This window comes from Eucyclogobius newberryi, unplaced genomic scaffold (assembly GCF_026437365.1).
Source record: "Eucyclogobius newberryi isolate DKJ021-1_F unplaced genomic scaffold, fEucNew1.0.hap1 SCAF_21, whole genome shotgun sequence".
NCBI classification, from domain to species: domain Eukaryota; kingdom Metazoa; phylum Chordata; class Actinopteri; order Gobiiformes; family Gobiidae; genus Eucyclogobius; species Eucyclogobius newberryi.
In genome coordinates, this window is record NW_027315846.1 from 2,797,604 (window position 1) to 2,811,230 (window position 13,627).

Consider the following 13,627-nt stretch of genomic DNA (forward strand, 5'->3'; position numbering starts at 1 on the left):
ACTAAACCAGGACTAAACCAGGGCTAAACCAGGGCCAAACCAGGACTAAACCAGGACTAAACCAGGACTAAACCAGGACTAAACCAGGACCAAACCAGGACCAAACCAGGACCAAACCAGGACTAAACTAGGGCTAAACCAGGGCTAAACCTGGGCTGAACCAGGACTAAACCAGGACCAAACCAGGACTAAACTAGGGCTAAACCAGGGCTAAACCTGGGCTGAACCAGGACTAAACCAGGACCAAGCCAGGACTAAACCAGGACTAAACCAGGGCTAAACCTGGGCTGAACCAGGACTAAACCAGGACCAAACCAGGACTAAACTAGGGCTAAACCAGGGCTAAACCTGGGCTGAACCAGGACTAAACCAGGACCAAGCCAGGACTAAACCAGCACCAAACCAGGACCCAAACAGGACTAAACAAGGTCTAAACCAGGACCAAGCTAGGACTAAACCAGGTCTGAAGCTCAATTAAACCAGGACTAAACCAGTAAACAAAAGAAAATGTACGTTTTGACATGTGGATGCTCTGCGGCCGGATCAGATCGCTTGGAGGGCCTGATCCGGTCCGCGGGCCTGAAGTTGAATAGGCCTCATGTCTGACCCTCTTTTCTGCCTCTTCTGCTCCGCCTGGTCTTTGTGTCCTTGGGCAAGACACTTCATTCACCTCTTCCTTTTATCAGTAAAATTCACTCCTTCATCTTGCGGTTTGACGTGGCAGATCGCGGGACAGAACCAGCGCCTTGGCCATTGTCTGCTTTATGCTTTTGCCATTTTGAATATTGCACATTGATTCATCTTTCATCTTCTGTCTTTGTTCTCTGTCTCTGCTGCACAAACGCTCACGGGACTGTCCCCCCCCCGCAGCGCGGCTCATCCCGGGGCCCGCGTCAGACACGAGCCTCCCGTGCGGGTCGACGGTGAAACTCGCGCGTTGACCGTGGCAGAAGCTCGTTTTGTGTCTCTCCTCCATCACGCAGAAGGACACAGAAGGGTGATGTCATCTGTGCCGCGGCGCACGCTGGACGTATGCGGTGCGTCTGCGCGCATTCTCCTGGTGCTATCGCTTTAAATAGTGCGCAGCGCGGAGCAGGGGGCAGTGCTTCGGTCAGGGATGGTTCTCTTTGCGCCAGGAGCGACCACAGCGGCAGAGGCGGCGGGAGGAGCGGCGTTTACACTGACTGGAATGTCTTTACGCGCGGCCGGACACACGGAGCTGGACGCGCCGCGTCTGTGAGAGACGGCGCGGGTCCGTGCGCGCCTCGCGTCACGTCGCAGCGGACGGTGCGCGGGTCTGCGGCGGCTGCAGAGGGAGCTGAAGGCCTCGGTGCGGCTGTGGCTGTGAGCGCCGCGCGGGCAGTGACGGCCGGTGGGTCAGATCCGCGGGGGATAACGCGCTCCGTGTTCGGATAACGGTGCAGATGGCCGCGGCGTGCGGGAGGAGCGCGCGGGTCGGCGGCGTTTAGGTGCGTTTCTCTGGAGCTCCGGGGACGTTGTGCTTCCACGCGGGGACAAAATAGCGATGCACGTTGTCCTGGGTTTGTGCGGCGAGCGCGGGGCAGCGGGGGCCCGGGTCCGTTAGCGCCGCGGGAGACGGGACGGACGGCGTGAGACTGACACACGGACACGTGCGGGGCATTTGCATTCGGCGGAGCGCGCGCGCAGAGCCTCGGGTCTCCGGGACATTGATGGAATGCGCCCCGCGTGAGCTGAGAGGTGTTTGTGCACACGAGCCGCAGCGGGGACCATGGCCGAGGCGCCTGGCGCACCGGAGACGCCGCCACCAGAGCCGCCGCTGGACATAGACCCGGACTTCGAGCCCCAGAAGCGGCCGCGCTCCTGCACCTGGCCCCTGCCCCGTCCCGAGTCCGGAGCCGGCAAGCCGGGCACCAACGACACTGACGTCATCCCCGAAGAGGAGGACGACGAGGATGAAGGCTCTGCCCAGAAACCCGCCGCGGAGCCCCGGGAGAGCGGCGGCGCGTCCCGGCCCGTGGAGGCGCCGCCGCGGGGCGCGCAGAGGGAGGACACCGCCGACGGCTCGCCCTCCTCGGTGCAGTTCTCCGCCTCGGCCCCGGGCTCCGCGTCCCAGCAGCTGAGGAAGTCGTCCGCCCGCAGGAACGCGTGGGGGAACTACTCGTACGCGGACCTCATCACGCAGGCCATCGAGAGCTCCCCCGAGAAGCGCCTGACCCTGTCCCAGATCTACGACTGGATGGTGCGCTCCGTCCCGTACTTCAAGGACAAAGGCGACAGCAACAGCTCCGCGGGATGGAAGGTGAGACCCGCACACACAACCCGCACTCTGCCGCCGTCACATCCCGCTCATAATAAGAGGTCTCATCTCTTACCTTTATGTACCTTTGAGACCTTTGAGACAGAATGCATCAGGAAACACTGCAGTTTATGCATCATAATATGAACATGTGTGACAATAAAACACGTTCAGTTCTGCAGCAGCTGATTCTGTCACAACAAACTCAAACCTGCACAACAGAGGACAGGGGCTGAGCAGAGGACAGGGGCTGAGCAGAGAGGACAGGGGCTGAGCAGAGAGGACAGGGGCTGAGCAGAGAGGACAGGGGCTGAGCAGAGAGGACAGGGGCTGAGCAGAGAGGACAGGGGCTGAGCAGAGAGGACAGGGGCAGAGAGGACAGGGGCTGAGCAGAGAGGACAGGGGCTGAGCAGAGAGGACAGGGGCTGAGCAGAGAGGACAGAGGCTGAGCAGAGAGTGAATATATGAGCAAAAGGATGCGAAGAGGACAGAATCTGCAGGACTGATGCAGAGGGTCACATGATGCAGAGGGTCACATGATGCAGAGGGTCACATGATGCAGATGGTCACATGATGCAGATAAACCTATGATAGTTTAAACATCTTTATTGTTGACCATGTCATTCAAACAAAGACAGCAGCACATTTCTCACAGGTAAAGCAGGTTCAAGCTTTATAATCATCTGTTCTAAACAAAGGAAACAGCTGCTTAAACTGGGAACAAGTCTACAGTTCATCCAGGTCCATTTTAATGCCAAAAATTATAACATCTGAGTTAAAAAAAAGTATTCAAATAGTAAACAACAAGTAAACAATACTACTCTAGCCACAGCTGCCCTGTGGCAGACTGACTGAAGCAAGGCTGCCAATCTGCACCATCAGCCCCTCCAACCACCACTCACACACTCAGACACTCTGAAGTGTCTTGCCTAAGGACACAACAATAGTTTTCTCTATAGTCACAAGTATTAACCAGCTTCAGATGTGAAACACTGGGGTGAGATGGTGAGATGAGTGATGGGAACCTCATATTGTAGATTGTTGAAAGTCGTTTGTTGGGACGATAAGAGTGTTTAAAGAGCGACTGGTTTGTACAAAACTGTGTCATCTGCATATGAACCAACGAGGGAATTCAGAGAGACGTTTCAACACATCCCAGAGTCATTCTCAATCTGCGGATCTAGTCTGAGAACTCAGATATTTCTCCTACTCTGAGCTGTGTAAGCCCTGCCCACTGGGCGGAACCTCCTGGTGATAGTGTGTTTATCTATTTGTTTGCACTGTTATAAGTTTCCCCTGAAACTAATCTTTGTTTTCTACAATGGGACATTCCTGGACGAGGGATTACATGTTTATCAGAATGATCTGCTGCATGAACAATCTCGTTTATATAGATTTTAAATAGGGTTGGACCCAAGATGGACCCCTGCGGGACCCATGGCTTTAGGACGTGGAGCAGATTGAACCACCCACACACACATCTCATGTAACTTCTGAACCAGGCCACACAATCCTCAGAGACCTATATGCCGGAGCCGAGTGAGCAGGATTGAGTGGTCCACCGAGTCCAAGGCTTTAGCCAGGTTAGCACAGCAACATAGAATTCCTTCCATTTAGCACTTTACGTGTTGCTGGATACACCCATGACCCGGATGCATGAGACTGAGAATACTGTGGGCTTCAAGATGGTGAGTTTGTTCACCAGTTTGTCATGACAAAATGGAGATGGACCTATAGCAGTTGAAAGCTATTCTCACCTCATCTAAAGAGCCCATGTCATGCTATTTTCCCGTTTCGTAGTAAACCCGCGTGTTACAGGTTCAGAGAACGGAGGAAGGGATGATGCGTCCCTGTGGGTATGAGGCGTCCCTGTGGGTATGAGGCGTCCCTGTGGGTATGAGGCGTCCCTGTGGGTATGAGGCGTCCCTGTGGGTATGAGGCGTCCCTGTGGGTATGAGGCGTCCCTGTGGGTATGAGGCGTCCCTGTGGGTATGAGGCGTCCCTGTGGGTATGAGGCGTCCCTGTGGGTATGAGGCGTCCCTGTGGGTATGAGGCGTCCCTGTGGGTATGAGGCGTCCCTGTGGGTATGAGGCGTCCCTGTGGGTATGAGGCGTCCCTGTGGGTATGAGGCGTCCCTCTGGGTATGAGGCGTCCCTCTGGGTATGAGGTGTCCCTGTGGGTATGAGGCGTCCCTCTGGGTATGAGGCGTCCCTCTGGGTATGAGGCGTCTCTGTGGGTAGGCCCCGTCCGTCTGCACATCCGAGGAAAGGAAGAGATGTTCTATAGCTAAAGACTGCAGGAATCAATCGAAAAAACACGTTGGGCACATATATGAGGCACCAATAGCACTGCAAGAAAGTTAAGATAAGATAAGATAAGATATTCCTTTATTGTCCCACATGGGGAAATTTCATTGGTGCAACGCAGGTAGATACAGAGGTAGATACAGAAGAACAGATCACTTATAGGAAGTCTGAAAAACACTTTCAGTAGAAGATCTCCTATAAATAAATAAAAACTCCCATAGACAAATAAATAAATAAATACATAAATACCATTGCATGTGATCACGACAGTAATTGCACATGAATATGTGTCACGACAGCACATAGGTTGCACATGAATTGCACATGAATTCCAACAGCAATTGCACATATGACAGAATTGCACATGGTTAGGTCAGTATTGCGAGTGTTCAGTACTAACAGTTTTTGTTATAAAGTCTGACAGCAGCAGGAAGGAAAGACCTACGGAACCTTTCCTTCGCACATCGAGGGTGGATCAGTCTCTCACTGAAGCTGCTCTCCAGAGCGGACAGAGTGTCCTGCAGGGGGTGACACTCATGGTCCAGCATAGATGTGAATCTAGCCAGGACCCTCCTGTCCCCCACCTCCTGCACCGAGTCCAGAGCACAGCCCAGGACGGAGCTGGACTTCTTGATGACTCTGTCCAGCTTCTTCCTCTCCCTCTCTGTGATGCTGCTGCTCCAGCAGGCCACACCGTACAGGAGGGCTGATGCCACCACAGAGTCGTAGAAGGTCTTCAGGAGTGGCCCTGTCACTCCAAAAGACCTGAGTCTCCTCAGGAGGTAGAGCCGACTCTGGCTCTTCCTGTACAGTGTGTCTGTGTTATGAGTCCAGTCCAGTTTGTGGTTCAGATGAACACCCAGGTACTTGTATGAGTCCACTCTCTCAATGTCCCGTCCCTGGATGTTCACTGGTGAGGGGGCAGTGGGGTGGCGTCTGCGGAAATCCACCACCATCTCCTTGGTCTTCCCCGCGTTGATGAGGAGGTGGTTCCGCTGACACCAGTCCACAAAGTCCTGCGCCAGTCCTCTGTACTCCGCGTCATCGTCGTCCGTGATGAGTCCAATGATGGCAGAGTCGTCAGAGAACTTCTGCAGGACACAGCTGTCCGTGTCATGTCTGAAGTCTGCAGTGTAAAGGGTGAAGAGAAAGGGCGCGAGGACAGTGCCCTGGGGCGCCCCCACACTGCAGGTCCGAGTGTCAGACACACAGTTCCGGGCTCTCACAAACTTGATTTTGCATGATAATGGACCTTTTTAAAAAGGGGCTAATTTCCACTTTTAGAGGAACTTACGTGGTTAAAAAGGTGTGTGATCGGAGCAGAATGCGCCCCCAGCTTCAAGGCAAAAAGCTCTACGTTTTCCAAACCGGCAGATTGTGAGCGTCTTCCGTAAGTAGTTCCCCTAGCACCTCATTGTCTCGGAGTGTTTGCAGGGAGAACCTGGAGTTGTTGAGGGTTGTATTCAGGTCACCAATTAGTGGGTCAGAACAAAAGACAGAACACAAAAGGTCTATTAAAATGATCTACCATGGCATTTTCATCCTTTGTACTTCTAATTAAACATTTATTCTGGACTTAAAATGGACAAACGCAGAGGATGTTTTGATTTTGAAGAAAGGCCATCCATAAGAGTGCATATGTGCCTTTGATTTCTTCGGTCTCCCGCTGCTCCTGTCTGCGGCTCTTCAATCCTGCCCCGCTCCAGTGCGAGGATTAATCTGGATTCAAAAACCAATTCATCCGAGAATCCGAGAAACTCTAAAGGATTTAGATCAGAGAAACTGCAGGGGGATCGGCCCGTAATCCCACCGCTGAGGAGAAAGGCAGACGTGAGGGAACCAAGACTGCTCTTTCTGTTGTTTCAAGTCAGACGATTCAGGCAAATACAGCCCTAACTCTGCAAGAAACCTACAGAGAGCGTGTATCTGAAGGTGCACTGTGTAACGTTTCTGTTCGAGGGTCGACCGCTTGCTTGTCTTGAGATGTTAATGCTTTCCTGGGAACATTCCACTGTATGGCATACTATTCCGTTACAGGTGTTTCATTGGCTCCAAATACCTTGAACGCGAGCTTGGAACACAATCGTTCTTCCACACACAGATTCCATAAAATGTATTTTTGTAACGCCCAAAATCACAACAGTTTCCTCGAGGAGCGACAGTGAAAAAACAGATTAAACAATGTTCATAGGGACTTGAACATCCTGTGTCCTCAGACCCTCCTTCTGTCCTCAGACCCTCCTTCTGTCCTCAGACCCTCCTTCTGTCCTCAGACCCTCCTTCTGTCCTCAGACCCTCCTTCTGTCCTCAGACCCTCCTTCTGTCCTCAGACCCTCCTTCTGCTGGAAAAACTACCAAAGTTCCACAGTGAAGGAGAGATCTGACTCACACAGACGGACGTTAGAGAGACAGTGGAGCTGGAGCCACTCAGGAGGAGAACCAGTTCTTCAGGAGGAGAACCAGTTCTTCAGGAGGAGAACCAGTTCTTCAGGAGGAGAACCAGTTCTTCAGGAGGAGAACCAGTTCTTCAGGAGGAGAACCAGTTTGAACAAGTTCTTCAGGAGGAGAACCAGTTTGAACAAGTTCTTCAGGAGGAGAACCAGTTTGAACAAGTTCTTCAGGAGGAGAACCAGTTTGAACAAGTTCTTCAGGAGGAGAACCAGTTTGAACAAGTTCTTCAGGAGGAGAACCAGTTTGAACAAGTTCTTCAGGAGGAGAACCAGTTTGAACAAGTTCTTCAGGAGGAGAACCAGTTTGAACAAGTTCTTCAGGAGGAGAACCAGTTTGAACAAGTTCTTCAGGAGGAGAACCAGTTCGAACAAGTTCTTCAGGAGGAGAACCAGTTCGAACAAGTTCTTCAGGAGGAGAACCAGTTCGAACAAGTTCTTCAGGAGGAGAACCAGTTCTTCCAGGCAGATGAAGAACCGTTCATATGGAGTAGACCGTTTCTCCAGGAGAGGATCATCTGGATCCACAGGTCATGGATGTGTCTGTTCCACTCCCAGTGAGGAAGTGAGAAAAGAAAAAGAAAAGGCAATGAACCGATTGCACTTGAAATTAAATATTACATATAGTCTGATAGAATAAGTAGTCTTGATCAGAGGATTATAGTGCTCAAGCTGCCAAACTTCCCCCATAGTTGCTCTTAGGGCAGCGTAGCTGAAACTGTAGCTTTATATTTCTGTTCCTAACTGGCCTGACCATAAGCCAAAAGAGGAACCAAAGAGGAACATGATAGATACAGACACATGGAGCCCATTGGAGCGTGGGACCTAAAGAGTCTAATTGCTACAGCTCTGGGTGCTCTTGAGGTGCTCTTGAGGTGCTCTTGAGGTGCTTTTTCACTTCACTTTTAAAGCCTTGGATTGTAACACATGACGTTATAGAGTCGGGCAGAACGTTCCACTGCGTCGCGTCTGAATCGTCCTTTAGCAGAGCGAAGAGATGCTGTTCTCGTGGATCGTACAGAGTTCGCGGCAGTTCATCGCCGTGTCGAGCTCATAGCTGTGAGCGGGGTCGCCTCTCCACAGACCTGACCTTGTGATTGGTGAAACGCGACACGGTGGCCTAGTGTTTAAAGCCTGTGTATCCTATTTCATCCCCTGCGAATCAGGAAGCACGCACCAGCATGCCGACTGCTGTCACCGCGACGCTCCGGCCGCCGAATAGTTTGAATAATGTGTTAAGTGGGAAATAAAGTTTGGATTGTGACGTTTATAAAAGACCAGAGCCCGTAAAGCAGAGTCCAGCGTCCAGTCCAGTCCAGGCCGTGGTAGCTCTGTCAGCACTGGAGGTCAGGAGTTCTCTTCTCAGCACGAGCACCATTTAAAAAGCTTAAGCTAATCCTCCCATTGGATTTGTCGAGTCTAATGTGCAGAGTTCATGCCAATGTACGTTCGAACGGAGCAAAGTATCGATCGTTACTCTTTACTGTGCTTATAATATAATTGTGCATCTCTTGCGCGGTTGCACGACCTTTTTAATCTTGATTTTTTTTTTTTTCCCATTGTGTGGCTTATTCATTCTGCATTTTATACGATGTTATTGTGAGACGTTTAGCACTGACATGTTTATTACCTTATTTGGCTGTGCAATTAACTGAATTTTCATAATTGTCGAAATTGTCACTGAGGGTGATTTTTGGCGGTGTAGTGGTTTTAAAGAACACAAATTGAGTTTCTAGAGCGCGTGACCTTAGCGTGCCCCTCTTAGTTGTATTTTGCTTCAGTCTTCGTAAAGTGTGGTTTCCAAATGCCTGGAAGTTGGAAAATGTGAAATGCTTACCCAAGGGTGACCAGAAGCACGTTTAGAAGCCAATTAAAGCCGTAAAAAGGCATATTATGTCCACTTTACTGCGTTGGTCGCCGACCTCAGAAGCCACGACCTACTGCCAAATCTCAACCCTCGCTCCCCGTATTTCACGCCACAGCTGCCGTGTCCAATAAAGCGCCGTAAAATCAGTAAAAGCGCTCAGTCAATTAAAGTCGATGACGCGGGCGAAAAGCGCGTCTTCGGAGGCGCGCGATCGTTCGGTCCTGACATGTCCCGGTTCAGCGGGTTTACTGTTCCTCATCGATTTTACGGCAACTGTATTGATGAGCGTCGCTGGTGAACGCTTCAGAGATCTTCAGTGAGGGATTCACAAAACAACGTGGGTTACGGGAATCACGTGGTTATTGTCTTTCAGTCCATCGCAACATGCAAAATAAGAACAAAATATGTCCCAAAATAAGAAAACAAAATGGATCAAACATCTCCCAAGGATTACTGATAGTCCTGACTTGGATTAGACCTGTTGTAGTCCTAGTCCTAGTCCTAGTCCTAGTCCTAGTCCTGGCTAAGACATTTAGTCCTGGTTTAGAACTGATTCTGTCCTGTAATGGTTCAGATTTAGTTCTAGTTTTGTCCATGAATCGTTCATGGTCTAGTCCTGTCTTAGTTCCAGGTGTAGACTTGGTTTGATGCCAATTTAGTCCGGTTTAGAGTTTACTCCTGGACTGGTTTTGATCTGGTTTAGTCCTGGTTTTGGATTAAACAGAGACCTGGTTTGGTCCTGGACTGGTTTGGTGCTTGTTTGGTCCTGGATTAGACAGGGTTTGGTCCCGGTATATTTCTGTGTGGTTCTGGGTCTAGAGCTGGTTTATTCAGTTTACCTGGTTGGATTCTAGTTTAGCGCTGGTGTAGCCCTGATCCAGACCTGGTTAGATTCTAGTTTAGCGCTGGTGTAGCCCTGATCCAGACCTGGTTGGATTCTAGTTTAGCGCTGGTGTAGCCCTGATCCAGACCTGGTTAGATTCTAGTTTAGCGCTGGTGTAGCCCCGATCCAGACCTGGTTAGATTCTAGTTTAGCGCTGGTGTAGCCCTGATCTAGACCTGGTTAGATTCTAGTTTAGCGCTGGTGTAGCCCTGGTTAGATTATATTATGGCGCTGGTGTAGCCCTGATCTAGACCTGGTTAGATTCTAGTTTAGCGCTGGTGTAGCCCTGGTTAGATTATATTATGGCGCTGGTGTAGCCCTGATCTAGACCTGGTTAGATTCTAGTTTAGCGCTGGTGTAGCCCTGATCCAGACCTGGTTAGATTCTAGTTTAGCGCTGGTGTAGCCCTGGTTAGATTATATTATGGCGCTGGTGTAGCCCTGATCCAGACCTGGTTAGATTCTAGTTTAGCGCTGGTGTAGCCCTGATCTAGACCTGGTTAGATTCTAGTTTAGCGCTGGTGTAGCCCTGATCTAGACCTGGTTAGATTCTAGTTTAGCACTGGTGTAGCCCTGATCTAGACCTGGTTAGATTCTAATTTAGCGCTGGTGTAGCCCTGATCTAGACCTGGTTAGATTCTAGTTTAGCGCTGGTGTAGCCCTGATCTAGACCTGGTTAGATTCTAGTTTAGCGCCGGTGTAGCCCTGATCTAGACCTGGTTAGATTCTAGTTTAGCGCTGGTGTAGCCCTGATCCAGACCTGGTTAGATTCTAGTTTAGCGCTGGTGTAGCCCTGATCCAGACCTGGTTAGATTCTCGTTTCCTCAGATGTTCCAGGGTGACTTTATTGGAGGGCGGTGAATCTTCTGGCTCGGGTTAAATCCGTCCAGTGTTGGGAGCATCTCCAGGGAAATCCTCTGAGCCTCTGAAGTAGGTCGAGCTTTTAGGAGCAGAGAAAGTCTTTTTGGGTTTTGTTACAGTGGGAAACGTCCACAGAACATTTAGGACGTTTAGATTTCCAGGCACAATTTTAACTAGTCTGGATTAAAGATTGTCACAAAGCTCTCTCTAACTAATTTAATGTTGAAACCTGATCAAATCACACGGTGCAAATACAAAACATGTCTTCTTGCTTTATCGCTTTCTTGCCTTCTTTGTTTGTTTTTCTTGCTTTAATTTTTGCTCTTGCCTTTCTTTCTCTTTCTTACTTTCTTGCCTTGTCCCTTTCTTTCTTTCTTACTTACTTGCTCTCTTACATTATTTCTTACTTTCTTGACTTCTTTTTCTTTCTTACTCTCTAGCCTTTTTTCTTTATTGCCTTCTTTCTTTCTTTCTGCCTGTCTTGCTCTCTTGTTCTTTTTTCCTTTTTGCTCTCTTAACTACTTTCTCTTTCTTTCTTTTGTGCCTTCATTATTTGTCTTTCTTGTCTTAGTTCTTTCTCTTTCTTTCTTTCTTGCTCACTTGCTTTGAGTTGAAAATGACATCATATTGTCTGAGAATACTTTCTTTCACTCTCGCTCTCGCTTCATGCTACACTCTTCCTGTCTAACACGGGCTAATAAATAAACAGCGGGAAGTGACAAATATCGATACAGGAAAACTTTGATCTTTCCTTAATCTCCAATCACAAAAACTGCTCTCACAACGGAGGCATTTTATCTTCTTCTGTCCAATAGTGGTGCCATACTTCAACTCCATTGACGAGATTGTTGTCAGTCAAAAGAACTTTAGATTACAATCCCTAACAAATAATGATAAGATTCAACATTTGTGGATTAGATGTCAATAGAAGTGTAAATAATGAAAACTCCCATTTAAGTTTATCCCTCCATCTGAAATCATGACATCAAGACAGTTTGTTTTCTGGTGGCAAATTGTCTCGGCCTAATTCATAACGCTAACGAGTCTTTTTCCTTTCTTGCAGAACTCAATCCGTCACAACTTGTCCCTGCACAGCCGCTTCGTCAAAGTGCAGAACGAGGGCACGGGCAAGAGCTCGTGGTGGATGGTCAACCCCGAAGGAGGCAAGGGCGGCAAAGCTCCCCGCCGCCGCGCCGTCTCCATGGACAACAGCAAATACATCAAGGGCGCGAGAGGCAGGGCCACCAAGAAGAAGGCGTCGCTGCAGGCCGCTCAAGACGGCAGCTCGGAAAGCTCCTCGAGTTTGTCCAAATGGACCGGAAGCCCCACGTCGAGAAGCAGCGACGAACTGGACGCGTGGACCGACTTTCGGTCGAGAACCAATTCGAACGCGAGCACTCTCAGCGGCCGGTTGTCCCCGATTTTGGCAAATCTCGAGCTGGATGAAGTCCCGGACGACGACCCCTTATCTCCAATGCTATACTCCAGCCCTAGCAGCATGTCGCCGTCCACTGGCACGACTGGGCTTTCCGATCTCGGTACGATGAACTTAAACGATGGGTTGTCCGACAATCTCATGGACGATCTTTTGGATAATATTAGCTTGACCGCAGCGCAACAACCGCCTCCCGGGGAAGAAGACAGCAGTCCAAACGGGCAGGTTTTTACGTTCACCTGCGGGAGTCCGTCCGGCAGCTTCGGGCCTGGCAACTTGTTCAGCCCGACGTCGATCACCAGTTTGCGGCAGTCGCCAATGCAGACCATACAGGAGAACAAGCAAGCCACGTTTTCCTCGCATTTCGGCGAAGGCCTGCAGGACATGCTGGCTTCTCTGGACTCGCCTGGCACCGTCCTGCTGACCCAATCCGATCCGCTCATGTCGCAAGCGAGCAACGCGGTCGCTTTGCAGAATTCCCGCCGAAATGCCCTGCTGCTTCGCAAGGATCACTTGAATCACGGGGGCCAAACGCAGAGCTCTTCGGTGCCTGTGGGCTGGCAAGCTGGCTTGTCGGCCCACGAAAACATGAGCGGCCTGGGACTAAGAGACGAGACGGACCCAAAGCAGCGGCTAAAATCTCCCAGCAAAATGGCCGCCCCTATGCAGCTAATCTCCCAGGAGAGGTTCGCGGGCGATTTGGAGCTGGACGTGTTCAACGAGTGCGACATGGACTCGATCATTCGCAACGAGCTCATGGACGCGGACTGCCTGGACCTGAGCTTTGACTCCGCCCCCAGCAGGAAATCCGGGAGCTTGTCGGAATCGAAACAGACGTCGCCTCAGAGCTGGGTGCCGAGCTGAGAAGCATGTTCAAACGATACTAGTAATACTTTTGAGTGGTGTACGTGTAAAAATAGGAAAACGAAACGGAGTAGTTGTGGCCTGGCCTGCCCTCAGTCAATTCCAGACGGAGAGAACTTGCAAGATTAACGGCAAAAAAAGAAATAAATCGGGATAACAATTCAAACGGTCGATCCCGGTCGTAATTGGCAAATCGCAAAGGCTGATTTTATGGGTCACGTTTCAGCCTTCTCTCAAATGTTACTGTTCCTGGTTGTGTTCGTGTGCATAGAATCTAGATTTTATAACCTTTAAACCACAAATATGAATGAATGAAATCTGAATAATCACAATTTAAACCATTCCCCCCCCAAAAGTTGTTCAGTCCCACAAAGAATGAATCCAAAAGTGTTAGATTCTTTGGACAGTTCTCTTGCCATTCCATTTTACCAACTATATTTAACTATTTTACCAACTATAATATAATTGGTTCGTGTTAAACTTGATTAAATTTCAACACATTGACATAAGAAGTATAGATTTTACCGATGACTGACTATATTGATTATATTGATATCGTGAACTGAGTGGGCGTGGCCGGCCAGGTGACCGCGCTGAAACGGAAGGGGAAAAATACTATATGTGAAACTCGTATTAATGTTGTTACTGTTGTTCGGCATTATTCTGTACGGTACTGTATTTTAGCTG

At 49.8% G+C, this 13,627-nt stretch overlaps 1 protein-coding gene across 1 annotated transcript; it reads left to right on the plus strand.

Annotated features, from left to right (window-relative positions):
- Nucleotides 1-1,481: 1,481 nt before the first annotated feature.
- foxo3a (forkhead box O3A) lies at nt 1,482-13,107 on the plus strand. Its single transcript, XM_072457992.1, has 2 exons — nt 1,482-2,281; nt 11,705-13,107. Exons 1-2 carry the CDS (start codon nt 1,751-1,753, stop codon nt 12,938-12,940), a joined length of 1,767 nt encoding a protein of 588 aa, XP_072314093.1. The 5' UTR covers nt 1,482-1,750; the 3' UTR covers nt 12,941-13,107.
- Nucleotides 13,108-13,627: the final 520 nt, after the last annotated feature.

What these genes read in the sequence shown, in the direction of transcription:
- foxo3a (XM_072457992.1), top strand. Translation starts at nt 1,751, where the DNA reads ATGGCCGAGGCGCCTGGCGCACCGGAGACGCCGCCACCAGAGCCGCCG. An exon ending in ACAGCTCCGCGGGATGGAAG is followed by an intron (nt 2,282 to 11,704) that starts GTGAGACCCGCA and finishes CCTTTCTTGCAG; the next exon opens with AACTCAATCCGTCACAACTT.